The 24574-nt window shown below is 32.5% G+C and overlaps 2 protein-coding genes and 1 long non-coding RNA gene across 4 annotated transcripts in view; all 3 read left to right on the plus strand.

Moving 5' to 3' along the window:
• The window catches only part of gpc6a (glypican 6a), a 344985-nt gene that overhangs the window by 219088 nt on the left and 101323 nt on the right, over positions 1–24574 (plus strand).
• Positions 5444–11691, plus strand: LOC101885221 (uncharacterized). Its single transcript, NM_001442609.1, has 8 exons — positions 5444–5547; positions 6456–6580; positions 6685–7062; positions 7139–7355; positions 9222–9448; positions 9570–9717; positions 10100–10209; positions 10565–11691. The coding sequence occupies exons 1-8, from the start codon at positions 5508–5510 to the stop codon at positions 10871–10873; spliced, it is 1554 nt and encodes a 517-aa protein (NP_001429538.1). The 5' UTR covers positions 5444–5507; the 3' UTR covers positions 10874–11691.
• On the plus strand, positions 15527–22601 carry LOC147846644 (uncharacterized). Its single transcript, XR_015476098.1, has 3 exons — positions 15527–17121; positions 18421–20236; positions 20283–22601. It is a non-coding gene; the product is annotated as an uncharacterized LOC147846644 (long non-coding RNA).

The raw sequence follows: 24574 nt of genomic DNA on the forward strand, positions 1-24574 counted from the left end.
TCCTTTGTTAATCATCCCATTTATCTGAACCGGCGAAAAAACACACAGACGTGGCATTTGAGTTGAGTTTCAGAGGAAATGAGAGGGAAACGCAAACATCAGGCCTGGTTTATTCTGGTCCTGATGAATCTGCTGGCTCTGCTCGGGGTCAGATGGATCATTTCAGACTCATCCGCTCAACATTCGTCTCTTCTGTGGCCACAAGGACACACTTTTACTGCATTAAAGGCTTTGTTTGCGTAATTTACTGTCTGAACTTTTAACACAAAACTGATGCTCAGATGCAGCAAATATTATTTATACAAAATTTCTAAAGATTAGAATAGTTTTAGAAATTATTCTGAAACTTTTGGACTTTATGTGAGATGCTTATTATTTTGTTATTATCCCTTCAGGTTGAGATGTATGTTTGTATGTTCTTTAAATATTTTAATTCAATAATTTTTAATAAGCTAATTTGTTCAAAGGTTTTTAAGAAAAGATTTTTAAGAATTAGTTAATATAGTTTAGTTAATATACTAGTAAATAAAGTTAATAATAAGCTTTTATATCTTTAATAAACACTTTATTTCTTTCTTTATTTAAGATACATTGTTATGAGGACAACAACAACAAATACAACATTATTATTATTATTATTATTATTATTATTATTATTATTATTATTATTATTATTATTATTATTATCATTATTATATTTTAAGCTATTAAATAGTTATGTTTAGTATTTTTTAATTGTTTCCATTTTCTTTCGGTTATTTGACAGGGAGATTTTGCAAGTAATTTTCATCTAAGAAATATTTAAAAAAACATAGCTTTAAGAAATTATTTAGTTATTTTAGTTATTGATAATGACTCTCATCCAAAGTAATTTAATTAAATGTAATTAAATTTAATTAAATTAAATTTAATTTAATTTAATTTAAATTAATTTAATTTAATTATTTTTTTTTTCATTAAATTTTATTTTATATTTATTTTATTTTGTATTTATTTTGTTTTATATTTATTTTATATTTATTTACATTTATTTTGTTTTATTTTATTATTTAATGATTTAATATTTTAATTATTTTATTAAATTACATTTTATATTTATTTTTTGTATTTATTTTTGTTTAATATTGATGTATTATTTTTTTTAAATATTTTAATATTTATTCTATTTTATTAATTCATATTTTAATTTAATTTAATTTCATTTTATTTCATTTTATTCATATATGATATTATTTTATTTTTATTTAATAATTAACATTTTTTATTTTGTTTTAATTTAATTTTATTTTCATTTATTAATTCATTTTTTATTTTATTTATTTTTTATTTTATTGAATTTCATTTCATTCCTATATTATTTTATTTTTATTTTATTTTATTTTATTTTATTTTATTTTATTTTATTTTATTTTATTATTATTTTATTTTATTTTATTTTATTTTATTTTATTTTATTTTATTTTATTTTATTTTTACAATAAATTTTATTTTTACAATAAAGACCAGCCATGAGGAGCACAATTCCTGCATCTGACGCTAAAACACTTCAGTAAAAGAGTGTGTTGTGATGTCTCTGAAGCACAGTTAAAAATACCTAATTTTCATAAAGCTGCATTACAAGCTGTTACATAACGTACTAAAACATAAAACATCTAAGAGTCTCAAAGTGCAGTAATTTGAGTTTTTAATCCGTGTTTAACGCGAATGAGTTTTTGATTATAATCCCTCCTGGAACTCCTGTAAGTCGTGCAGATCTGCGCTGCCATATTGAACCTCACGGGGACTGAAGAAGAAGAAAATACCTCCATTTAACATGCTTTCCATAAACACAGTTATTAGGAGTTATGCCTCAGAGTGATGCTTAGCTTAGCAAGAATTACCAACGATCTCTTGACGTGTATTTCATTAACCTGTAGGGTGTTTGCCAAGAAACTGAGTGCATCTGTTTACATTAGTTTTACTTAAAGTGACTAAGTTAATTGTAGGATGCAAGGTTTGGGGTCAGAATTATGTATTGGGGTCCCATGAAATTAAGTAAGTAAGTAATGTGTATTTATATAGCACATTTATCGTGTATGGGCATAGATGAAGTGGAGAGACGGAGATAGAGCCAATTCGGTGGATGGGGAGGGTTGAGAGGCCATGATGGTTAGGGCTGATAGAGGAATTTAGCCAGGACACTGGGAATATACCCTTACTCTTTATGCGAAGTGCCAAGGGATTTTTAATGGTCACAGAGAGTCAGGACCTCATGCAAACTGCTGGATGGGGGGGGTGTGTGCATTGGGGTTATCGTGAACGAAAGAGAAAAGTTGAATGGGTGGGGGAGATAGAGCAGGGGGATGGGGTGGTGCGTGTGCAGGATGAAAGTTAAGAGCAGGGCAATTGTAACCTTAGGATAAGATGCTCACTATTCGGATAGAAACTTGTAACTTTGGTGGCCCAAAACATGGCATGAGCCCTTAGAACTTAGAAATTTCCCTACCATAGTTGCACCCCTGAGTATCAACATGTAACTATCTATAAGTATCTATGAGCTCACCTCATCAGTTTCTTATTAAATCTTCTGACCAATTAAATGCTCTCTAGTATCTGACATGCCCCGCCCTCTTCTTCTCATTTGCTTTTCATTTGATGCACTTGAGCTCAACCAATCTGAATGGTAGAGCTGTCATAAAAACAACGCTATTGACTGTTTTTTTAGAAGGGGGAGGAGCTACTGTATGTCCTGCCCTCTCCATGATTCAGATAAGATTATGTCAAAGAGCAAATAAAAAAATGCACATTTCAAAACACTTCATTGGATCTTTTACATTGATTACATTAAATTATATTAAATTAATTACAAAATAAAATAAAGTAAAATAATAAAATAAAGTAAATAAAATAATTAATAAAATAAGGTAAAATAAAATAACAAAATAAAGTAAAAAATTAACAAAAATAAAAAAACTAAATAAGTTATAAAAAGTAAAACAAAATAACAAAATACTTTAAAAATAATCTAAAGTAAAAAAAAAATACAAAGTAAAGTAAAAATAAACAAAAAGTAAAATAAAATGACTAAATAAAATAAAGTTTGAAATAAACAAAAAGTAAAATAAAATAACAAAATGAAGTTAAAAAAAATCAATAGTAAAATAAAATGACAAAATAAAATAAAACAAAAACCTAAAATTAAATTAAATTAAATTAAATTAAATTAAATTAAATTAAATTAAATTAAATTAAATTAAATTAAATTAAATTAAATTAAATTAAATTAAATTATAATAAATTAAATTTAATTTAATTTAATTTAATTTAATTTAATTTAATTTAATTTAATTTAATTTAATTTAATTTAATTCAATTCAATTTAATTCAATTTAATTCAATTTAATTTAATTAACAAGTAAAATAAAAAGAAATGTTTACGTTGACTAAAACAAGAACTGTTTAATATTTGAATGGATATTACAATGATTTCCAAAATTAGAATTAATAGTTAATAATTAGTAAAAAAAGACTTTAGGATCTTGACTCTAAAATCATACATTGTTATTATTATTTTTTTAATGTCTTGGTAGTTAATCACATTTAACATTTAATCAAATTTAACATTATTTATAGTCACATCTAACTGTTTATTTGATAAATTCATGTGTGTGTATATGTATGTGTATATTTATATGTATATGTATATGTATATGTATATGTATGTGTATGTGTATGTGTATGTGTATGTGTATGTGTATGTGTATGTGTATGTGGGGAGGTCAGTGAAGGATGCAGCAGTCATTATACTCTGATAGACTGATGTGTGCTGTATGTGTGTGTGTGTGTGTGTGTGTGTGTGTGTGTGTGTGTGTGTGTGTGTGTGTGTGTGTGTGTGTGTGTGTGTGTGTGTGTGTGTGTGTGTGTGTGTGTGTGCACTGCAAAAACTGAAATCTAAGAAAGTAAAAAAATCTTATTTCAAGAAAATGTGTCTTGTTTTTCTGCTATTGAAGATAAATTGTCTTATAAAATACACTGTGGAGTAGACTATAAGTCTTAATTTAAGAAAACCGATCTTCTTCTGGCTAGGCAAGTAAATGTTAACTAATTTTAAGCAAGATTTTACTAGAAACAAGAAAGAGCTATAAAGCCCAAATTTGTGCACGTTCAATAAGATAGTTGTGCTATTTTTAAGACTAATACACCACTAAAATTTCTAATTTTAAGAATATTAAGAAAATATTGTTTTAGATTTAATTTTTCATACAATTTTGTGTGGGTGAGACTGTCTGTTTTTGAAAATTGAATAAAGAAAAATTGCTGTCAACAAACACTTGGCTTAAAAGGATTTTAATTCGTATTTCGTACTGAAAAAAAATGCAAAAGTTGTATCAACAACAAACTCATTCAACATTTGTATTCACATAATTTATGTAAATGCACAATCACTTATAACAGATTTCTTCCTGTCAAAATGGACAGCACTTTACAAGTATTAAAAAGTTAACCTAAGGAATATTCTGCGTTCATTACAGGTTACCCTTAATTAACAGCATTTGTTGCATAATGGTGATTATCACAAAACATTAACTTTCACTTTTTCTGGAAAAATAATATTATACGCCACACCACACAGTGAAACACGAAATTAGAATGCGCACGTTGAAATAAAATAAAATAATCATCATCATTGATCCTGCCACCTTAAAGCTCTCTTAATAAATTAAGTTAAATAACTAATAATTATAAAATGGTTTTATTATTACAATAATATAAATATATATATAATTTCCTGTCTAGCAGTTTAAAGGCTACCTGCTCTTTCTGGGAAACTTCTACATAGCTCACTTATTTTACCTTTTGTTTTTTTCAACACAATCTTTTTGGATTAAAATGCATTTATTATCCAAAATAATCTCATTTATTAAGACCTAATCAAAACACCTTGTTTTGCTTTTTACATTGGAAATTTTTATATCTATAATTGTACATATATGTACCTTTTTTAGCATATTCAAACAAGAAGTATTAGCCTAAAGATTGATGTTTAACTTCTAGAATTTATGCTTATTGCTTTGTATTTAATAGACCTGTTCGTTTTTATGTTTATATTAACCACTCATTTCCTCTTATTTCTGTCATGCATTTGTTATATATTTTATTCATAATTCTCCCTTATTGTTTAAAAAGGAACTACAGTTTGTAGAGACTGTATTCTGTTTTATTTGTAAATGTTTTGTTGTTATAAATAAAAATAACAAAAAAAAAAAATATGATGACGCCATGTGATCGGTCATCATGACTGCAGCAACTTTTTGAGTCCCGAAGTGTCCAGCTGTCCGTCTTGACGGCTCCGTTATCAACTCCGCCCCCGCCTGCGCTCGGCTAATCTCGTTGATCACCGGCTGCAGCTGAGCTTCATGTCGAACGCACCTAGACCGTGACGCATTTACGTTAAGACGCATGCGCACTTACAGCGCGCCAAAGGGAAGTTAGGAGAAACAGGTACTTCCTTGCGCCAGTTTCTCACCATGGATGGGCTCGACGACGTTGCGATTTCCACTCTAAAAGGTTAGTAATTTTTTTTTTAATCACTTATTTGTTTCTTATGATAAATTTGAGTTTGATTTTAATGTAATATGCAATGCTTTCTACCGAGAAAAAACAAAACAAAAGCACGTCTTTGTAATCGAATGAAATTAAGGATCGATCCTTAAGTTACAACATGCACTCAGAATGATTTTATTTAAATGTAGATACACTTGTATTTATTATTGTATAGTGACATAAATTGTTGTTCTGCTGTTGTACAATACTGGGTGCTATCAGGCTGCTATTAAATGAATCACAACTCCTTTTTTTCACAATACCTAACAAAAATAACTTAGTCAAGTGTTAAAGGATCTTTTATCATTATTGCCTGTTTGTTTTACTACATTCAGACATTTCATATTTGAAAGAGTAGGCCCAAACACTTTACAATATGGTTAATTAGTTGACTAGTTTATTTAACATACAAAGAATGAACAGTATTAATTATCAGTATTAAAAGCACGATCGCCTCACAGCAAGAATGTCACTGGTTCGAGCCTCGGCTGGGTCAGTTGTCATTTCTGTGTGGAGTTTGCATGTTCTCCCCATGTTTGTGTGGGTCTCCTCCGGGTGCTACGGTTCCCCCACAGTCCAAATACATGTGCTTTAGGTAAATTGGGTAGGCTAAATTGTCCGTAGTGAATGAGAGTGTATGGATGTTTCCCAGTGATGGGTTGCAGTTGGAAGGGTATCCGCTGTGGAAAACATATGTTGGATAAGTTGGCGGTTCATTACGCTGTGGCGACCCCAGATTAATAAAGGGACTAAGCCGAAAAGAAAATGAATGAATATTAATTTCAAAATTTACTAATGCATTACTAAAATCAAAAACACAAAATATACATAAGCTATGTTGTCTAATGTACTGTATTTGCATGTGTTCTAAGCTGCTAACATTGGGGAAGACATTTTGCCATCTCTCTCGCGAGAGGATATCCGAGATCTCTTTCCTGGTCCTGAGCACTTCCTGCGGCGCAAAGGTATTTGGCGTTTGACTCATAAGGAAGAACAGGTAATTAATTTCAAACACTTGTATATTGGATATTTTTAATCTATTAGTGGGCATAATTTCAGTACAGATTCATGTGATTTGATTTGTGTTTTATTGTGTTTTAGGAGCACATCATTCCTGTTGAAGGTTCATCAGCAGATGATAAACATACTGAAAGTTCAAAACAAGATGACCCCAGTACATCAAAGTTTTTAAAGTTACCCAGCCCAGAATATGTTCTCTTCACTGACAGTGAACTACAACAGATGAGACGCACATACTTTGAGCAGCAGCGTCTTGGAAAAGAGGGTGACGTCACCTTATCAAAGGAGCTATTCTGCCGGCTCATCCGAAATACCATGACAAACATGGTATCAATAGCAAGAGCATCTTCAGATGACTACAAATATCCCACTAAACATGAAGTTATTGCCATGGCAAAACGGTTAGTGGAATACTACCCTATGATAAAAGATAAGTCAACTGGATCTAGGCACGAGTGGGTGAGTGACATCATTTACTTAATTATTGAAAAAAAACATTGTTTTGTTGCTAACATGCTTTTATTCTGTTGTACAGGACACTGTTGCTAAAAAGCTACTGAAGCGACTTTCAAATATCCGAAGTCCCATGAAGGCCAAACAGCCTCCTTTCAAAAGAGCACGTCAGGACAAAGAACCTTCCACTGCTGTTGCAAGTGACTATGATGCTGATTCCAGTGCTTCAACAGTCATTCTGTCATCGCCTTCAAGTTCAAGCACCCCACGGCAAGAAAATGACAGCATTGATGAAGCATGTAAGTACATTAAAATTTACTTTAAAATAAAGTAGTCAGTAGGGATGCTCATTTCGGTTAACTTTGCCAACCAGCTCGTTAATCGGATATAAACGGTTAACTGGTGAGATTAATATAAAATTATTATTATTATTATTATTTTTAAACTGAAGTGTCTATTTTGTGTCTGACACATTAAATATTGCTATTTAAAATACTGATTTATTTTAACATGCGAACATGTTAATAACAGATCATAACAACAGAACATCTTCACGCACCTGCCATCTTTCCAACAGGAAAAGGAAAGGAAAATGAATAAAATAAGTAGGCCTGCCCTAATTTTTCATTTAAATTATTAATTTATATTACAAAAAGAAAACACTGACTGAATCCTTTTAAAGAACCGGCATAGGCTGTTTTTTTCCAATCATGTTTTTTTTTTTTTTCCGTCAAATAAAAATAGCAGACTTCCTCAAATCGCTCGCTCCACGGAAAATATGCATTTATTTAATGCCCTGCTGTTATTATAATCATAAAACATTTTTAATAGAAATCATTATTTTTAAGATTATATATTGATATAATGTTCTCTCTCTCTCTCTCTCTCTCTCTCTCTCTCTCTCTCTCTCTCTCTCTCTCTACCGTAATAAAAATATGCTTAAATGAAAATAATGAAAAGACAATAACAACTCGCACATATGTTGACTTTTTGTGAACAGTATTGCTGTTTTTTTTCCCCTTTCTAAAAACACCTTTTATGTTGACAAGGAAAAAAGAAGTGCGCCGATTTCCTCTGCTTGTGCACAAAACCTCTTGCACACCCCTCAAATATAACTTAAGATGGTCAAGCGCGGATCTTTTGGTGCGCTCTCAAATAAACACTGCTGAAGTGCGATTTAGTGCGTTTATGTAGAGAGTATGTCTACAACATTTATTGGATTTGCTAGGAATATTTCAGAATGTCTCCAATAAACTTAGAGCGGCATTAATGTGTCCTGAAGTAAAGTGAAACAGCTATAAACTCCAGCAAGATAAAGTCAGTGTATGCAGAACCACAGGCCATCTATAAATAAATGAAAATTATTGAAACTGTGTTCATCCTAACTGAAAGCTACGTCGTGTTTGCTGGCTTCACGCATCACGCACCTGTCAGTCAGTCAATCAGTCAGTCTGTCAGCACGCAACCTTAAAGGGTTTAACAAATAGCGCACATCACCGATACAGAAAAGTTTGCGCTGTTATAATTCACTTGCCTTTTAATATGTTTTGGTGCGATTATAACCCGCTATTAAAAAATAACCCGCTATTAAAAACAACAACAACAACTAAATGATTTGAATAGGAAGCTGTAATGTAGCCGTGAAGGGATGCATTTTGGTGTCGCACCCCGCCATAGAAGAATGAATGTAACGGGATCCATGCTCTTTAAAATTTCTCTGTAGTTGTCTTGACAACACACACACTGCTGCTCTGGGTTGAGCCGCGTGCAAAACTCTTGCGGCTTTTAGTAAACCATTCAAAAGATGCCCCTCTTAACGCAAAAAACGCATTCGATTGGCCCCTTATGCAGCTAAACTAAAAATATATAAAATAGTATTTTTTAATTGTTTAACTGATACCATACACATGATACAAACGCATCCTTTCGGTTAACGGTTAATCGATTACTTTGAGCATCCCTAGTAGCCAGACATGTCACTTCCGTGGGACATGTTCTGGCCATGATTTTTATATTTTTATATATATATGTGTGTGTAATACATAACATCTTATTTGGTGATATATGCATGCCGAATTTGTTCTATTTGTAACGTAAAATACATTATTCAATTGTTGATTTCTGTGCATCTTGTTCAGTAATTATATTGTATGGCTAAATTGCAGCTGATGGTCCTGACAACAGCCTTGACAGCCAGAAAACCCAGGCAAGACATTACAGGAAGCTACAAGAAATGTACAAAGCAAAGAAGCCAAATAAAGCTGCTGTAACCCATCTATTAGACCTGGAGTTCCAGTCCAGAAGAAGTTTCATTGACTCAAATGTATTGAAGGAGCAAGACAAACCCACAAATATTTTGCAAGCGTACCCCTGCTTCAAAGAATTGGACCATGTGGGTACACGAATGCTTACATTTTAGACAGATGTAAAACATACTAACACATATCCCATATCCTCTGCCTAACTGCAGACAGCCAAATAATTTTGTTTTTAATAATAAATAATTCTTTCAGGCAATGGATGAACTACGAAGAATCATTGAGCCAAACAACTCCAAATACATTTCTGAGGTGAAGGACAGGTGGGAGACCTTCTACTCCAAGGTTCAGTTTTATGGAGTGATGAAAAAAGTCATGAAGCCTCCAAGGACATTAAATGGAGGTAAAACTTTAATTTAATTTGAATCTGTATAGATCAAGGGTTCTCAACTCTGGTCCTCAAGGTCCAGTATAACTCCAATCCTAATTAAACAAACCTGAGTTAATCTGTGTTTCCAGTTTCTAACAAAAATCTACAGGCTGGTGACTTTAGAGCTAAAGGTTGGAGCTGACCTGTAATCTCAAGGGCCAAGTGTTGAGAACCCTTGTTATAGATCAGTTATTTTTTTAATTCAAGAAGTTTTCTGTTTTCAGTTGAAAACAATGTTGTGTAAACAGTCCCTTAATTCAGGTCTCCAGGATCAGAAACCAGTGGTATAGATTATTCCCATACATCTACAGTAATATCTGATGTTAATATCTTTTTTTTTTTTTAACTTATCTAGTTGAACATGCCATTGCTGTTTTTACTGCCCTACCGCTGCTCTTCCCATCTGGGTCTGCAGCACCGAAGAAACAGGTCCCAATCAGTGAGGCTCTTTTCCATGTTCTGACGGTGAGTTTTACTTTAAGTAGTGATAAGTTAATAACAGGTGACTACATTGTCAATAAAATACTAAGTTAAAACCATCCCAATTGCACTACGTAAAATTGGACATGCAATGTAACAACTAACTTAAAGGTATTGTAGAAAATTTTTTAATTATGTCTTCATTTACTTAATCACAACCTGCTGAACACAAAAGTAAGATATTTTGAAGAATGTTGATATGCCAACCCAGATCTGTTGGGTTGGCATTCACTTCCATTGAAGAAAAAAAAATATGGAAGTGAATAGTGACCCAGATCTTATATTAATTTTTGCTGTGTTTGTAGTCTGAATTCTGTATTTTTGTTATTTGGTTTTCTAGCCCTCAGAGGATCCGGATACCTACATCCACAGGCGTGCATTTTCCAGTCCTGTCTTGCTGGTTGGTGAGGAGAACTGCATGGTGGTTGTAGGTACAACCCCAGTACTAACATTTGACAAAGACTTGCTCTATGAGGGGCCTCTCTACCTCCTGGCCTATTACTATGCATTTCATCTCACATATCCAAAGTGTCTTGCAACACTCCTGTCTGTGTTGCAAACACAAGTTCTGAGAGATGTCATCCACGAGCAGGATGAAACCCCCTCGTACAAAAAGGCCATTCATGAATGGAGAATGTTTGTTGACTAATTGCTGTTTCAAACTGCTGTGGCTGAGAGACAGCTGCATTTTTTTTTTCGGCCATTACATTTGCACTTGATTTGTGCTGTTAGGAGTTTTTCCCCATTTTCAGGAGATTAAATGTATCTAACATACAGTAATGCAGCACAGCATAACAAAAAAAAGTAATTGCTGTGTGTAACTTTACAGGACTGCTGAGGGTATACAGTGTTGTTTTGTGCCAGAGTATATTTTTTGTTGTTATTATTAACGTTGGACTGTTCATCCTGTTTTGCTGTACCTCAGTTGTTTAAGAGGAAAATGTTCATTTTTGAATCTGCCATGGATTCAAGGCATTGTTGACCCAAACTTCAATTACTTCTTAATCTTATGTTGTACAAACCTGTTTTTTTTTTTCTTTTGGCTACAGATGATATTATTTAGAATGTTGGGAACTGTTGATGGTAGCTATTGACTTTCATAGTATTTTTTATTTTTTATTTTGTATATTTTTCTTGCTATGAAAGCTGGCGACATTCTTCAAAGTGTCATCTTCTGCAAAAAAAAACTCATAAGGATTTTAAGAACATAAGGGTGAGCATGATAATTATTTGATTTTTGGGTTGCTATCATGTTACGAAGTAAATTGATCCAGGCTGTTTGAAGCTTAAATGCTGTTTGAGTTTGTGTAGACTGAGGCAAAGCATTTTGCATAGAATACTTGCGGTTTCTGTGCCAGGTATTTTATTTCATTTTAAAGTTTAAGCTTGTCTTTGCTTATCCTGCCTTATGCTCCATTTGTTTAGAACTTTAAAGAATGTTCTTTAATAAATGTTCAGCAAAGCTGGAAGTTGTTTCTTCACTTAAAGTGGGGGAAGGTGTGGGAGGTATTTTCTTTTAAGAGTTTTCATCTCATTTAGGTTTTTGTGTGATTTAAAAAAAAAAAAAATCTAAATAGGCTGGATTTAAGGTAAACTATTCTGCTTTCAATGCATTTTCCCCCTAAAATTATTATTGTCGTGCTTCAAAAAAGAGAAAACTGCTCAATTTTAAGCTTGTTTGTCTAGTTTTAAGAACTAACTGTAGATTTACTGACTAGATTTAAGTTCAGATATTCTAGTTTTAATGCAATTTGTTCTAGAATTATTCATGTTCAGTGCTTATAAAAAGAAAAAAACTGCTTAATTTTAAGCTTGTTTGTCTAGTTTTAAGAACTAACTCTAGATTTACTGACTAGATTTAAGTTAAAATATTCTAGTTTTAATGCAATTTGTTCTAGAATTGATAATATTCAGTGCTTATAAAAAGAAAAAACTGCTTAGTTTTAAGCATATTTGTCTAGTTTTAAGAACCAACAGTGTTTTTAATGACTAGTTTTAATACAATTTTCACTTATTTATGTTCTATTAAATTCTTATAAAAAGCTAAAATGCCTAGTTTTAAGAATTTGTGTCTAATTTTAAGATCAATAGAAATGTATTATCGTCTAGATATTAATGCTATTTTCAAGAATTCTTACCAAGTCAAATTTGCTTACCCCATTGGCAGATTTATTTGCTTGATTTTGGTACACTTTAACTAGATTTAAGTCATTTTTGCTTGTTTCAGGAAGGGCATTTTTTGCAGTGTGTGTGTGTGTGTGAGCGGATTTGCACTTGAGTTCAACATCACTCACACACTTTCATGATAAACAGTCTCTGCTGGCTTTTATGAGCAGCACATCATTATCATTTTTCACGTCAGCATGTGTTTGGGATATTCAGTGTCAGGAAAAGGTGCCACAGTATAATGAATGGATGCCTGTAGACATACAGCTTAAAGCCACATCCACTGGAGGCTTTTTGTTTTTTCTTTACATGTTTAGGCTTTTTTATGTACAGTTGAAGTCAGAATTGTTAGCCCCCCTGTTTATTTTTCACATATTTCTACACATAATAGTTTAATATAATATAATTAGGCAAGTTATTGTATAACAATGGTTTGTTCTGTAGACTATCGAAAAAATATAGCTTAAAAGGGCTAATAATATTCACCTTAAAATTGTGTTTAAAAAATTAAAAACTGATTTTATTCTAGTCAAATCAAAACAAATAGGACTTTCTCCTGAAGAAAAAAAATATTATCAGACATACTGTGAAAATTTCCTTGCCCTGTTAAACATCATTTGGGAAATAATTAAAAAAGAAAAAAAAAATCAAAAGGGGGCTTATAATTCTGACTTCAACTGTATGTGTTTAACATATAATTCGGTGATTTTTTTTTTTTCATATTGTGTTTATTTTATTAAATTTCATTCACATAATTTTCTGTAGAAAAATATAAATAAATACATATTTAGATCAAACTTATTTAATTATTTTTTTATTTTTTTATTTATTATTTATTTACTTATTTATTCAGTTATTTAGTTGTTCATATACAATATTATATAATTTTAATGATTTAATTTCATTTAATTTCCTTTTACTTATTTTAAATTTATTTAATTTTATTTAACCACGTAGTTTTATATATTAATAAATATTTATTTAAACCAAACTTATTTTTTTTTTTTTAGTTACACATATTTAATTTAATTTAATTTGTCTTATTTTATTTACACACATAATAAATATTTATTTATTCATTTATTTATTTATATATTTATTCAACAACACATCATTTAATTTTATTAAATCATATATGATAATAAATAATATATTTAATTTATTTTATTTTATTTTATTTTAATTAATTATATTTTATTTTATAACATTTATTTTAATTTAATTTTTATTTTAATTAGATAATTATTTATAGAAATGAATATAAAACCTATTTATTTATTTATTTATTTATGTATTTATTTGTTTATTTATTTTTCTTTTTTTCTTATTTAACAACACATAATTTCAGTTTATTAATTCATATATTATATTATATTATATTATATTATATTATATTATATTATATTATATTATATTATATTATATTATATTATATTATATTATATTAATACATGCATTCTGCATGTGTGTGTGTGGTTGTTATTCTGCACACAGCTCTGCTCTGCATTAATCAGTGAATGCTAAACATGAATCCTCTATTTATTTAATGCTGATCCAGCGAAAGCGTCCTGTCCGGGTATCGGATTTTTCCTTCATGCGTCAGGCTAATTACAAAGGCTAATTAAGATTTAGGCCTGTGTTGTCCTTTGCTGAGTCCTTTGTCACCACAATGTAAGTGATCCGCATTGATTTTATTTGCTCATTTCTTTTTAATTGCGCGGCTTTGTCTCCATGTGAAATAGGAGCTCACGATTCATGAAAATGTAAGTCAATATGATTTGCTTCCCCTTTCACGCCATGTCCTTGTGCATAAGATGGAAACGAAGAGTGAGTTGCATTATTTTTACAAAGGCTAAAATGACATTAATGGTGCATTTAAGAGAATAATGTTGATCTGAAAGCGACTAGCAGAATGGAGAAATCGTTTTTGAATTTGTTCAGACTTAATAGAGATAAGGACTAGTGTTCTTCTTTATGTTGTTTTATCCTTTATCTCAATGCAAAAACAAGCTCTTAATGGCTCATATCACCTCTGCTTTTGTAACAACTGTAATGAGTTAGGAAACAGTCCAGTCCAGCTTCAGTTTAATAGACAAGAGAGTTTTGTGCATTTCTAATAGGTTTACATTTGAATATTGAAGACATTTTGGTTAGACAATCATTTGTTTGTTTGTTTGTTCATTCGTTTGGTTACTTGTTAGTTTATTTTATTTGTTTGTTTAGTCATTGGTTTCTTCATTCATTCATACTTATGTTAATTTGTTCATTACTTAATTTGTTTGGTCATTCCTTCCTTTATTTGTTCATTCATTTGTTTGTTGATTTATTTGTTCATTTGTTTGTTCATTTGGTTGTTCGTTTATTCATTTGTTTGATCGTTCGTTTATTTAATCCTTCATTTGTTTGTTTGTTCATTCATTTTTAGTTTGGTTCATTCATTGTCATTTATTCTTTTATTTGCTTGTTCATCATTGTTCAAAATCATTTGTTCATTTGTTCAGTCGATTATTTGTTCCTTTGTTCGTTTGAATGTTTATGCATTCATTTGTTCATTCAATTATTTGTCCACTCGTTTTTTCATTCATTCATTCATTCATTCATTCATTCATTCATTCATTCATTCATTCATTCATTCATATGTTCATTCATTTGTTTATTTATTAATTTGTTCACTTGTTTGATTGTTTATTTTCTTTTAAATTAATTCATAAATTTGTTTGTTTAATAGCTTGTTCATTCATTAATCCATTTGTTGATTCATTCATTTGTTGTTTCATTCATTTATTCAATCATTTCTTTGATCAATCATTTATTTATTCATTTGTTAATTTGTTCTTTTGTTCAATCAGTTGTTTGTATATTTATTTATGTTTATTCGTTCATTTGTTCATTCATTCATTCATTTATTCGATCATTCTATCCATGTATCTGCCCATCCATCCATCCATCCATCCATCCATCCATCCATCCATCCATCCATCCATCCATCCATCCATCCATCCATTCATTCATTCATCCATTCATTCATTCATTCATTCATTCGTTCGTTCATTTATTTGTTCATTTGTTTGATTTGGAAATTCATTCTTCCATTCGTTTGTTTGTTTCTTTGTTCATTCATTCATTAGTTTGTTTGTTTGAGCGATCATTTCTTTGTTTATTCATACTTTTGTTTGTTTTTGTTCTTTGTTCATTCATTTGTTCATTTTTTAGTTTGTTTATTCAATCATTCATTCTTTTGTTCTTTTGTTCAATATAGTATGTATTTATTAACATCCTTTGCCAGTTTCTAGGTTGTTTTTTTTTGTTTATGTTTACAACTAACAGATATTTACAAGTCAGAAAATAAAATATCCTGTACATTTTGTCTTTCCCTCGTTACAAAATGAATTTATTGTTGCTTGCCTGTTTTTTTTTAAATCTTTTAATAAAGTCGGATAGTTTTGTCTGTCAGTTAAACATCTGTGTTTAGATAAAGCTCAGAAATGCATCAGATGTTGTTGTGCAACTTCTTTAAGTTACGCAACACGTTCTAATATGCTCTTATTAAAGTGATCAGTTTTATAGTGCAGCTGAATTTGCAGTACAGTAGAGTACAGTACAGTAAAGTAGTGTTTCTCAACCATGTTCCTGGAGGACCACCAAAACTGTCTTTTTTTATCTGTCACACCCATTACAGGTAAATCAGTCTCTGCTAATGAGCTGATGATCTGAATCAGGTGTGTTTGTTTGAAGAGACATGGAAAATGTGCAGAGCTGGTGTTCCTCCAGGCTCGTGGTTGAGAAACACTGCAGTGGAGTGCAGTACAGTAGGTCTTTCAGAGCTCCCCTTGCAGATAATGATGATTATCATTGGTGTGAGTGTCAGGATGGAGGTCAGCAGATCCAGCTGTGAGGAGCAGCAGATGTTCATCAGTGACCCGCAGGCCTGCAATTACTGCCTGCTTCAGGAAAATTATATTCATCATGTGGATCTCATCATTTATCAATGCCATACATCATCTCATCGGCTGTACTGGAGGATGTACTGTGAAGCGATAGTCTTAAGATGTTGCTTTATGCATGTATTAGTTTATTTTTTGTGTATTTATTAGTTTATGTATTTGTTTGTCTGTTCATTTATTTATTTTTTTGTTTGTTTATTCATTTGTTCGGCCATTTGTTTATTTTATTTAATTTGTTTTATTTATTTATTTGTGCATTCATTTGTTTGTTTATTCTTTCTTTTGTTTGTATATTGAATTTTATTTATTTTATTTAAAAAAAAAATTTTTGCATTAATTTGTTTGTTTATCTGTTTGTTCATTTATTTTATTTGTGTTATTTAATATGTGTTTAATAATTTGTTTGTTTTAATGTTTATTTGTGCATGCATTTGTTATTTATTTATTAGTTTGGTCATTTATTTTATTTAATTTTATTTGTTTTATTTATTTGTGCATTCATTTGTTTATATGTGTATTTAATTTGTTTTATTTATTTTTATTTTTTTTGTTTCTGCATTCATTTGTTTGTTTATTCATTTGTTCGTTCATTTATTTTATTGTTTTTGTTTTATTTATTTGTGCATTTTTTAATTTTAATTGTTTTATTTATTTATTAATTTGTTTGTTTGTACATTCATTTGTTAGTTTATTTATTAATTTATTTATTTATTCATTCGTTCATTTATTCATTTATTTGAGCATTCATTTGTTTGTTTCTGTTATGGGAATGACACTAGACAATGGGGTTGAGGATCCATGTGTAGTTTATCACAAGAATGGTCAGGCAGGCAATGGTCAACAGGTACATGCAAAGCAATCTAAAGCTGTGGTCAAAGAACAGGCAAATAGTCAGTACATTCAGCAATGAATCAAAACAAGCAGACAAAGCAAGTGGACAAAACACGGCTAGAGTAAACAAGGAAACCCGTGTGATAATGCTCACAGATAAACAAGACTCAGCAGCTAGTGTGTATCTGTGATGCCTTTAAAGTCCATGTAATCAGCTTTGAACAGCTTCAGCTGTGTGTATTAGCAATCAGCGTAAAACCGGAACAGGTGTGAGTGTGTGGTGCATGACAGGATTTGTAGTCCATAGTAACAGATTTGTAGTCCTGAGTGAAAGTGAATGATTCCCTGCAACATTCAAGCTGGATCATTGGTGATTGTGACAGTTTTACAGTTCTTTCTTTATTTGTTTCTTTGTTTCTTTCTTTCTTTTTGTTTGTTTTGTTTGTTTGTTTGTTGTTATGATGTTTTAAATAGCTTGTTTATAAAATTAATAAAAGTTAGTATATAGATCAATATATATATATATATATATATATATATATATATATATATATATATATATATATATATATATATATATATATATATATATATTTATTTTTTTTTTTTTTTTACTTAAGTTAACTGAAATGTAGTATAAATTACACATTTTGGCTTAAATGTTTTTTTTTTTTTTTTTGTTTTTTCATATTTTAAACAGCTGTTGGAATATAAAATATAATATTCTTTTATCATATAATCTTTTTATAATATAGAATATTCTTTTTAAAATGTCTTATTTGTTTGCTTATTTGTTTACTTTTTTTGTCCAAATTTTTAATAGCTGTAATATATCAAATAACATATCAATTTCGTGTACACATTTTTTGTAGTTTATGTATTTTTTTTTCAAATGCAAAATATTCAACAGTATTCTTTTTTAAATTTGTATTTATTTATTCATCATTTATTTTATTTTCGGCTTAGTCCCTTTATTAATCAGAGGTTGCCCACAGTAGAATAAAACGACAACCTATCCAACACGTTTTACGCAGTGGATGCTCTTCCAGCAGTAACACGACACTGGGAAACACCCATACACTCTTGCATTCATTTACATACACTACGACCAATTTAGCTTATTCAATTCACCTATAGTGCATGTGTTTGGATTGTGGGGGAAACCGGAGCACCCAGAGGAAACCCATGCGAACACAGAGAGAACATGCAAACTCCACAAAGAAATGCCAACTGACCCAGCTAGGGCTCGAACCAGTGACTGTCTTGCTATAAGGCGATTGTGCTACCCACAGAGCCACCGTGCTGCCCCAATTTAAACTCAATTAAGCATTTGTCAAACAAAGTGGGAAGAAATATGCTATGGCAGATTGTTTTGCTTCTTTTAAAGAAAAACTCACTAAATGTTGTCACATTATTTCTGAAAACAAGACAATATTTTTTGCTTTTTTAGCAAATGCCTTTTGATTTAAGAATTTGGGTTAGAAAAAAGACTGGAAAAAAACTGTAAGTAAGAAAAGCATTTTGTTTTCCGTGTTGAAATACACTCGCTCCTGGCTGGAGCACTTGAGCGAGCTCCATCTTTATCCTCTTTCTCTTCTCTGTGATTGAGTCACAGATGGTAAATGGTGACAGATATGACAGGTACAAACCAGATCCTGAACCCCAGGCTGACAGAGAAAGAGCCGAAGCCCTGGAGACGAGCTCTTCAGAAGCGCCGCTGGTGTTCGTCTCTGCTGAGTGGGTGTGAGTTTTCCCGCGGTTTGTTATTAGGGAAGATGGCATTTTGTAGACTCGTGCATTTGTAGTCTGCGCTGGTGTTTTCTGAAGCTGAAACCCTCGCTGAGCGTTTGCAGTGCTCCTGCTTTGTCACTCATGTTGTTTCAGGTGCTGTCAGTCCAGGTTTGCGTTTGCTTTAGATTAAAGGCTGCAAAAATTAACATGATAAGCTTTTCCATGTACATTTATTGGATTTACTAAAATGTTTTAAGGAGACTGGTTGCAAACAATTGATATACTATAGGATGAATTAAACAAACAAATTAATTTGACCATCACAACATTTTTCATCCATTTATTTATTTATTTTTTTCAGCTTAGTCCCTTATTTATCAGGGGTCACCACAGTGGAATGAACCAACAACTATTGCAGCAAATGTTCTACAGCTAATGGCTCTCCAGCTGCAACCCATCAATTCACACACACACACTCTTACACTAAGTTCCATTTAGTTTAGCAAGTGTTTGGACTGTGGGGGAAACCGGAGCACACAGAGGAACGTTCGGGGGTGTGGTGTCTAAATAACACTGTTGAGAACTGGGTACTGTGGCTAATTGTACTATGAAGCGTGTTTCGGGCGGCCACTGCGATCGGATCCTAAACCACAGTTGTCGACCCAGGGGTTTCACAGACTGTACCAAAATGCTGAGGATAAAGAATGATGTGGGAAAAACTAACAAAACGGGAGGGTGGCGGGAGATTGGTCTGAAATATGGGAGACTCCAGGGAAATACAGGAGTGTGGGCAGGTATGCTCACACATATACTCTGCACTCTGACTACTTCAAAATAGTTGATAAGCCATTACGACAGAGTGGGTCATCAGACCAATCAGTGCAGATTAGCATTGCGCTGAGGTGGGGTTTGGGAACAAATGGATCGCTAAATGAATCATATGGGAGTCGATAATTAGTTAAAAATAAATGCATAAGACATAAAAAGTGTTGTTTTTTTTGTTTTTTTTTACCTTGCATGTATATCAGCTTGTTGTTGGAGACCCCAAAACTAAAATATGACCCTTTTTAATATATAATGGGGCTTGTTAAATTCAGTCCACATAAATGGTTTGTGTAACGAGGAGTCTGACACAGAGGGATCCATTTGCAGTATATTTATTAAACACAGTTTAATAACAAGCACACAGTATGCACTAGTGTGCGAACTCACATCAAATGTAGTAATACTGGATCGATAGGCTGGCGGCTGGCAATCAAGGATTGTGATAGCAGGCATGGGACTGAGGCAGGCGGCGTGGATCAAAGTTGATATTCAAGGCAGGGTTCGAGGCAGGCGGCGTGGATCAAAGTCGATATGCAAGGCAGGGTTCAAGGTAGGTGGCAGGCAAGGCAAGGTCAAGGGAAAGTCCGGGTTATAACGAGAAGATCAGGCAAGGATATGGAACACTCAGAAATGTCAGCAAGGCAAAACAAGACTTCGCACTGGAGTGAGTGTTTGGGCTGCTTATATGTGTGTGTGTGGGTGATCAGTGTAATGTGCAGCAGGTGTGTTGCAATCAGTGTCTGAGGATGATGTAATGTCAATAATCCGGTTATATGTAATATGTGTAAATAATGCCAGCGAGGGGAATGACTGGGACCGAGTCGGTGACAGTTTGCAACCAGTTATAGAAAACATGCTTCAAAATACACTCAAAATTATTTGTGCTGCTTGTTCAAACTACTTATTTTAAATGAGCTAAATCGATACAATTCTTAAGATTTTTGGGGTAGACAAATTTAATTGTTTTATGTTCAATTTAAATATTAAATATTAAATATCATTAAATGATATTTACGGGAATATATTTTACAAAAATAAAGAATTAAAAGAAGGACGTGTAACTGAAACGTGCGATAAAACATACCCAAATTAACATGTTTCAGATTTGCAGAAATGTAGATAGTGCCCCCTAGTGGATTTGTCATTTGAAATGAGCAACAAAATATACCCGGAGGAACGTGTTTTATGTTTAAAAAAAAAAAAAGTAGACTGAGGCACATATTTTCAATAAATGCGGAGGATTTAACACCAGGAAAACATGTAAACTTCAAACAGAAATGCCAACCTGACAGAGCCAGGACTCGATCCAGCAACCTTCTTGCTGTGAGGCGACAATGCTAACCGCTGAGCCACCGTGCCGCCTTACTGGTTTAGATATCTATAGCATTTTGTGTACTGCATATTAATCATGTATTACCAAAGTCCCTTCAAGGCAAGTCATTTCCCTCGGCGGCCATGTTTGAAATGCCTCTCGGGCAGTATATTCGAGCATCTTGTCTGAATGGGGAAACTACAGTCTTTGGTTTTACTCTGTGACCATTTATAAGTATTTATTAGCACTTAATCATGCTTGAAGAAGGTTGAAATCATGCTAGTAACATGATAACTGTAGCTGCGTCCCAAATTGCATACTTATGCACTATTCTACGCATTTTGTAGTATAAATAGTGTAAGTATTGTGTTATTAAATTAAGTGTGTAATGATGCACACTTCACACACTCAACGTCTGCAGCTTTGCTCAAAGAGTGGAAGGGTTGGAGCTGTCGGGCGCACAAGTTGGATTCATTCATTCATTCAATCATTTTCTTGTCGGCTTATTCCCTTTATTAGTCCGAGGTCGCCACAGCAAAATGAACCGCCAACTTATCGAGCAAGTTTTTACGCAGCGGATGCCCTTCCAGCCGCAACCCATCTCTGGGAAACATCCACACACACACTCATACACTACGGACAATTTAGCCTACTCAAATCACCTGTACTGCATGTCTTTGGACTGTGGGGGAAACCAGAGCACCCGGAGGAAACCCACGCGAATGGAGGGAGAACATGCAAACTCCACATAGAAACGCCAACTGAGCCGAGGCTCGAACCAGCGACCTTCTTGCTGTGAGGCGACAGCACTACCTACTGCGCCACATGTTGGATTACTTTATTTATTTTGGAAGGTGAAAGCGAAATTCTCCTATGAGAGTGATTATAGCGCCTCCTGATGGTGAATGTGGTTATACTCAAGGCAGGTATTATTTGATTGTTTGGTCATTTATTTCACTAATTTGGCGACCATCAAACGGTCATCAGGGAAATGTGTTGAATTTCCGCTTAGTAAAAAAACATTAGTGCTCCATTTGGGACGACACTGCATATACTATGCTGTTGAGTGTAAAAGTGCATAAGTACATAGTGTATGAGTGTATAGTGTGCCATTTGAGACACAGCTATTGTTCTAAATCATGCTAGCAAAATGCTTTCTATGAAGTTGATTTGTAGGTAAAAGAGTCTGCTAATATTTGCCATCTTCTACATCTACAGTATATGTCCCATGGTCATGTATGCATACTGTTTGCGGACCTGAAAACACACTTTGTAAGTGATTTTGCCAGGCGTGATGTGAAACGGCGGCCCCTGAAGCGCTGCTGTGGGCTCTTTTCTCTCTCTCTGTCTGTGAGCTGGAGAAGATGAGCAGAATTTGTTTTGACAGAGCTGGACTTAGAACAGAACCTTCACCCATGCAGGCTCTAAATTCCAGCTCGCGTTTTTGCCCGTGTTTCGTCAGACCTGTTTTAATCGTATGCCAAAGAATGACAGCATGTGTCTGGGACTTGAGCATTTGATCATGCACATATGGCTAAATGCATGGCTAAAAGTATTATGACTATAGCAAGATTTTATTCTGTATTTTAGTAGTTTTGTTCATTATTTTTATTTGTATTTTTTTTGGTTTGCTGGTTTATTTGTTTGTTTGTTCGTTTTTTTTTTATTTTGGTTTGAGAGTTTGTTTATTTGTTTATTTATTTGTTGGATCATTTGTTTTTAAATCTGCTTTTTTATTTTTTCTTGAATATATATTTTTAGTAAATATTATATTATTTATTACTTGTTTGCTGGTTCATTCATTCATGTTTGCTTGTTCATTCATTCTTTTGTTTGTTGGTTTATTTATTTGTTCTTTTGGTTCGTTGATTTGTTTATTTATTTGTTAACTTGTTTGTTGTTTGGTTTGTTTATTTATCTATTTGTTTGCATTTGTGTTTGTTTGTTTATTCATTTATTTTTTTGGTATGTTGGTTTATTTATTTGTTTGTTTTTCGTTCCTTTGTTTATATTTATTTATTTGTTAGTTTTTCCGTAGTTTGGTATAATTATTGATTTGTTTGTTTGTTTATTTGTTTGTTAATTTTTTGGTTTGTTGGTTTATTCAATTTTTTGTTCCTATGGTTTATTTATTTTATTTACTTATTTGCTTTTTTGTTTGTTTGTTTGTTTTTTGCTTTGTTAGTTTATTTGTTACTTTATTTATTTGTTAGAGGTGCTTTTATTTATTTTTTTGTTTTTTATTTTTTATTTATATATATATATATATATATATATATATATATATATATATATATATATATATATATATATATATATATATATATATATATATATATATATATATATATATATTTATAGCCGCAACCCATCTCTGGGAAACATCCACACACACATTCACACACATTCATACACTACGGACAATTTAGCCGACCTAATTCACCTGTACCGCATGTCTTTGGACTGTGGGGGAAACCGGAGGAAACCCAGAGGAAACCCAGAGGAAACCCACGCGTAGGCAGGGAGAACATGCAAACTCCACACAGAAACGCCAACTGAGCCGAGGTTCGAACCAGCGACCTTCTTGCTGTGAGGCGACAGCATTACGTACTGCGCCACTGCCTCGCCCTCATTCATTCATTCATTCATTCATTCATTCATTCATTCATACGTTGATTCATTCATTAGAACAAAAAAACAATAAAATAGAAACAAATAGAAACCAGAGCCTATAATATGGCAAGCCATGCTAAAAACGTTAGTTATGTTCTAATTGCATTCTAATACTAATGCACTCATGCTAGCAACATACACGAACATGTTATCAATATGAAAAACAGGTAGCAACATGCTAACGATTTATTTTGCTACTTTATTGTTAATAGTACTAATGTTTGTAGAACTAATATTGTTACTGCTTTATAGTTTTTGTGAAACATCATCTGAAATGCTGAATATAAGTGTAACGGATAGTGACAGATGCTAGAGGCCATGGTCTTTAGCTTCCTTGTTAAAGCAACTGACTCCCATAAAAAAAAGAATCGCATGCTCGATCTCAGCTCAGCTGAAGGACCGGTGGATTACATGTGGGGTTTCATCTGGGATGACATTGAGGTTTAGGGGTAAGTGTAACAGAAACTAGCTAGCAAAGTACTATGCAGGTAAACCTCACTCCTCTGACCTCTAAAGGTGCTTTAGCAACAGCCATAGAGATCATGGTCTTTAGCATCCTTGTTAGAGCAACCGAGTCCCATGCAAAGAATCACCAGTTCGATCCCAGCTCATCGTGGGTTGGGTGCAGTAGGACTGGTGGGTTACACAAGATTGATGTTTGTGATGTGGTTTGGTGTCTGGATGTCTCCAGTATTGCTCTAATTTTGGCTTCAGTCGGTGTGAGTCTCAGTAAACAGCTTTCTAATGGCTGTTTGCGTTGACGTTGCAGGGGTTAAGCTAACACAAACACGCTTGCCACCTTTAGCGCTATTGAACGCTAGCCATTTAATGCAATGTCATGATCCATTTCCCAATATCAAAAATAGCC

The sequence above is a fragment of the Danio rerio genome, chromosome 1, assembly GCF_052040795.2.
Source record: "Danio rerio strain M-AB ecotype USA chromosome 1, GRCz13ab, whole genome shotgun sequence".
NCBI classification, from domain to species: Eukaryota; Metazoa; Chordata; class Actinopteri; order Cypriniformes; family Danionidae; genus Danio; species Danio rerio.

What these genes read in the sequence shown, in the direction of transcription:
- LOC101885221 (NM_001442609.1), top strand. Translation starts at nt 5,508, where the DNA reads ATGGATGGGCTCGACGACGTTGCGATTTCCACTCTAAAAG. An exon ending in CTGGATCTAGGCACGAGTGG is followed by an intron (nt 7,063 to 7,138) that starts GTGAGTGACATC and finishes TCTGTTGTACAG; the next exon opens with GACACTGTTGCTAAAAAGCT. An exon ending in TCCAAGGACATTAAATGGAG is followed by an intron (nt 9,718 to 10,099) that starts GTAAAACTTTAA and finishes TAACTTATCTAG; the next exon opens with TTGAACATGCCATTGCTGTT.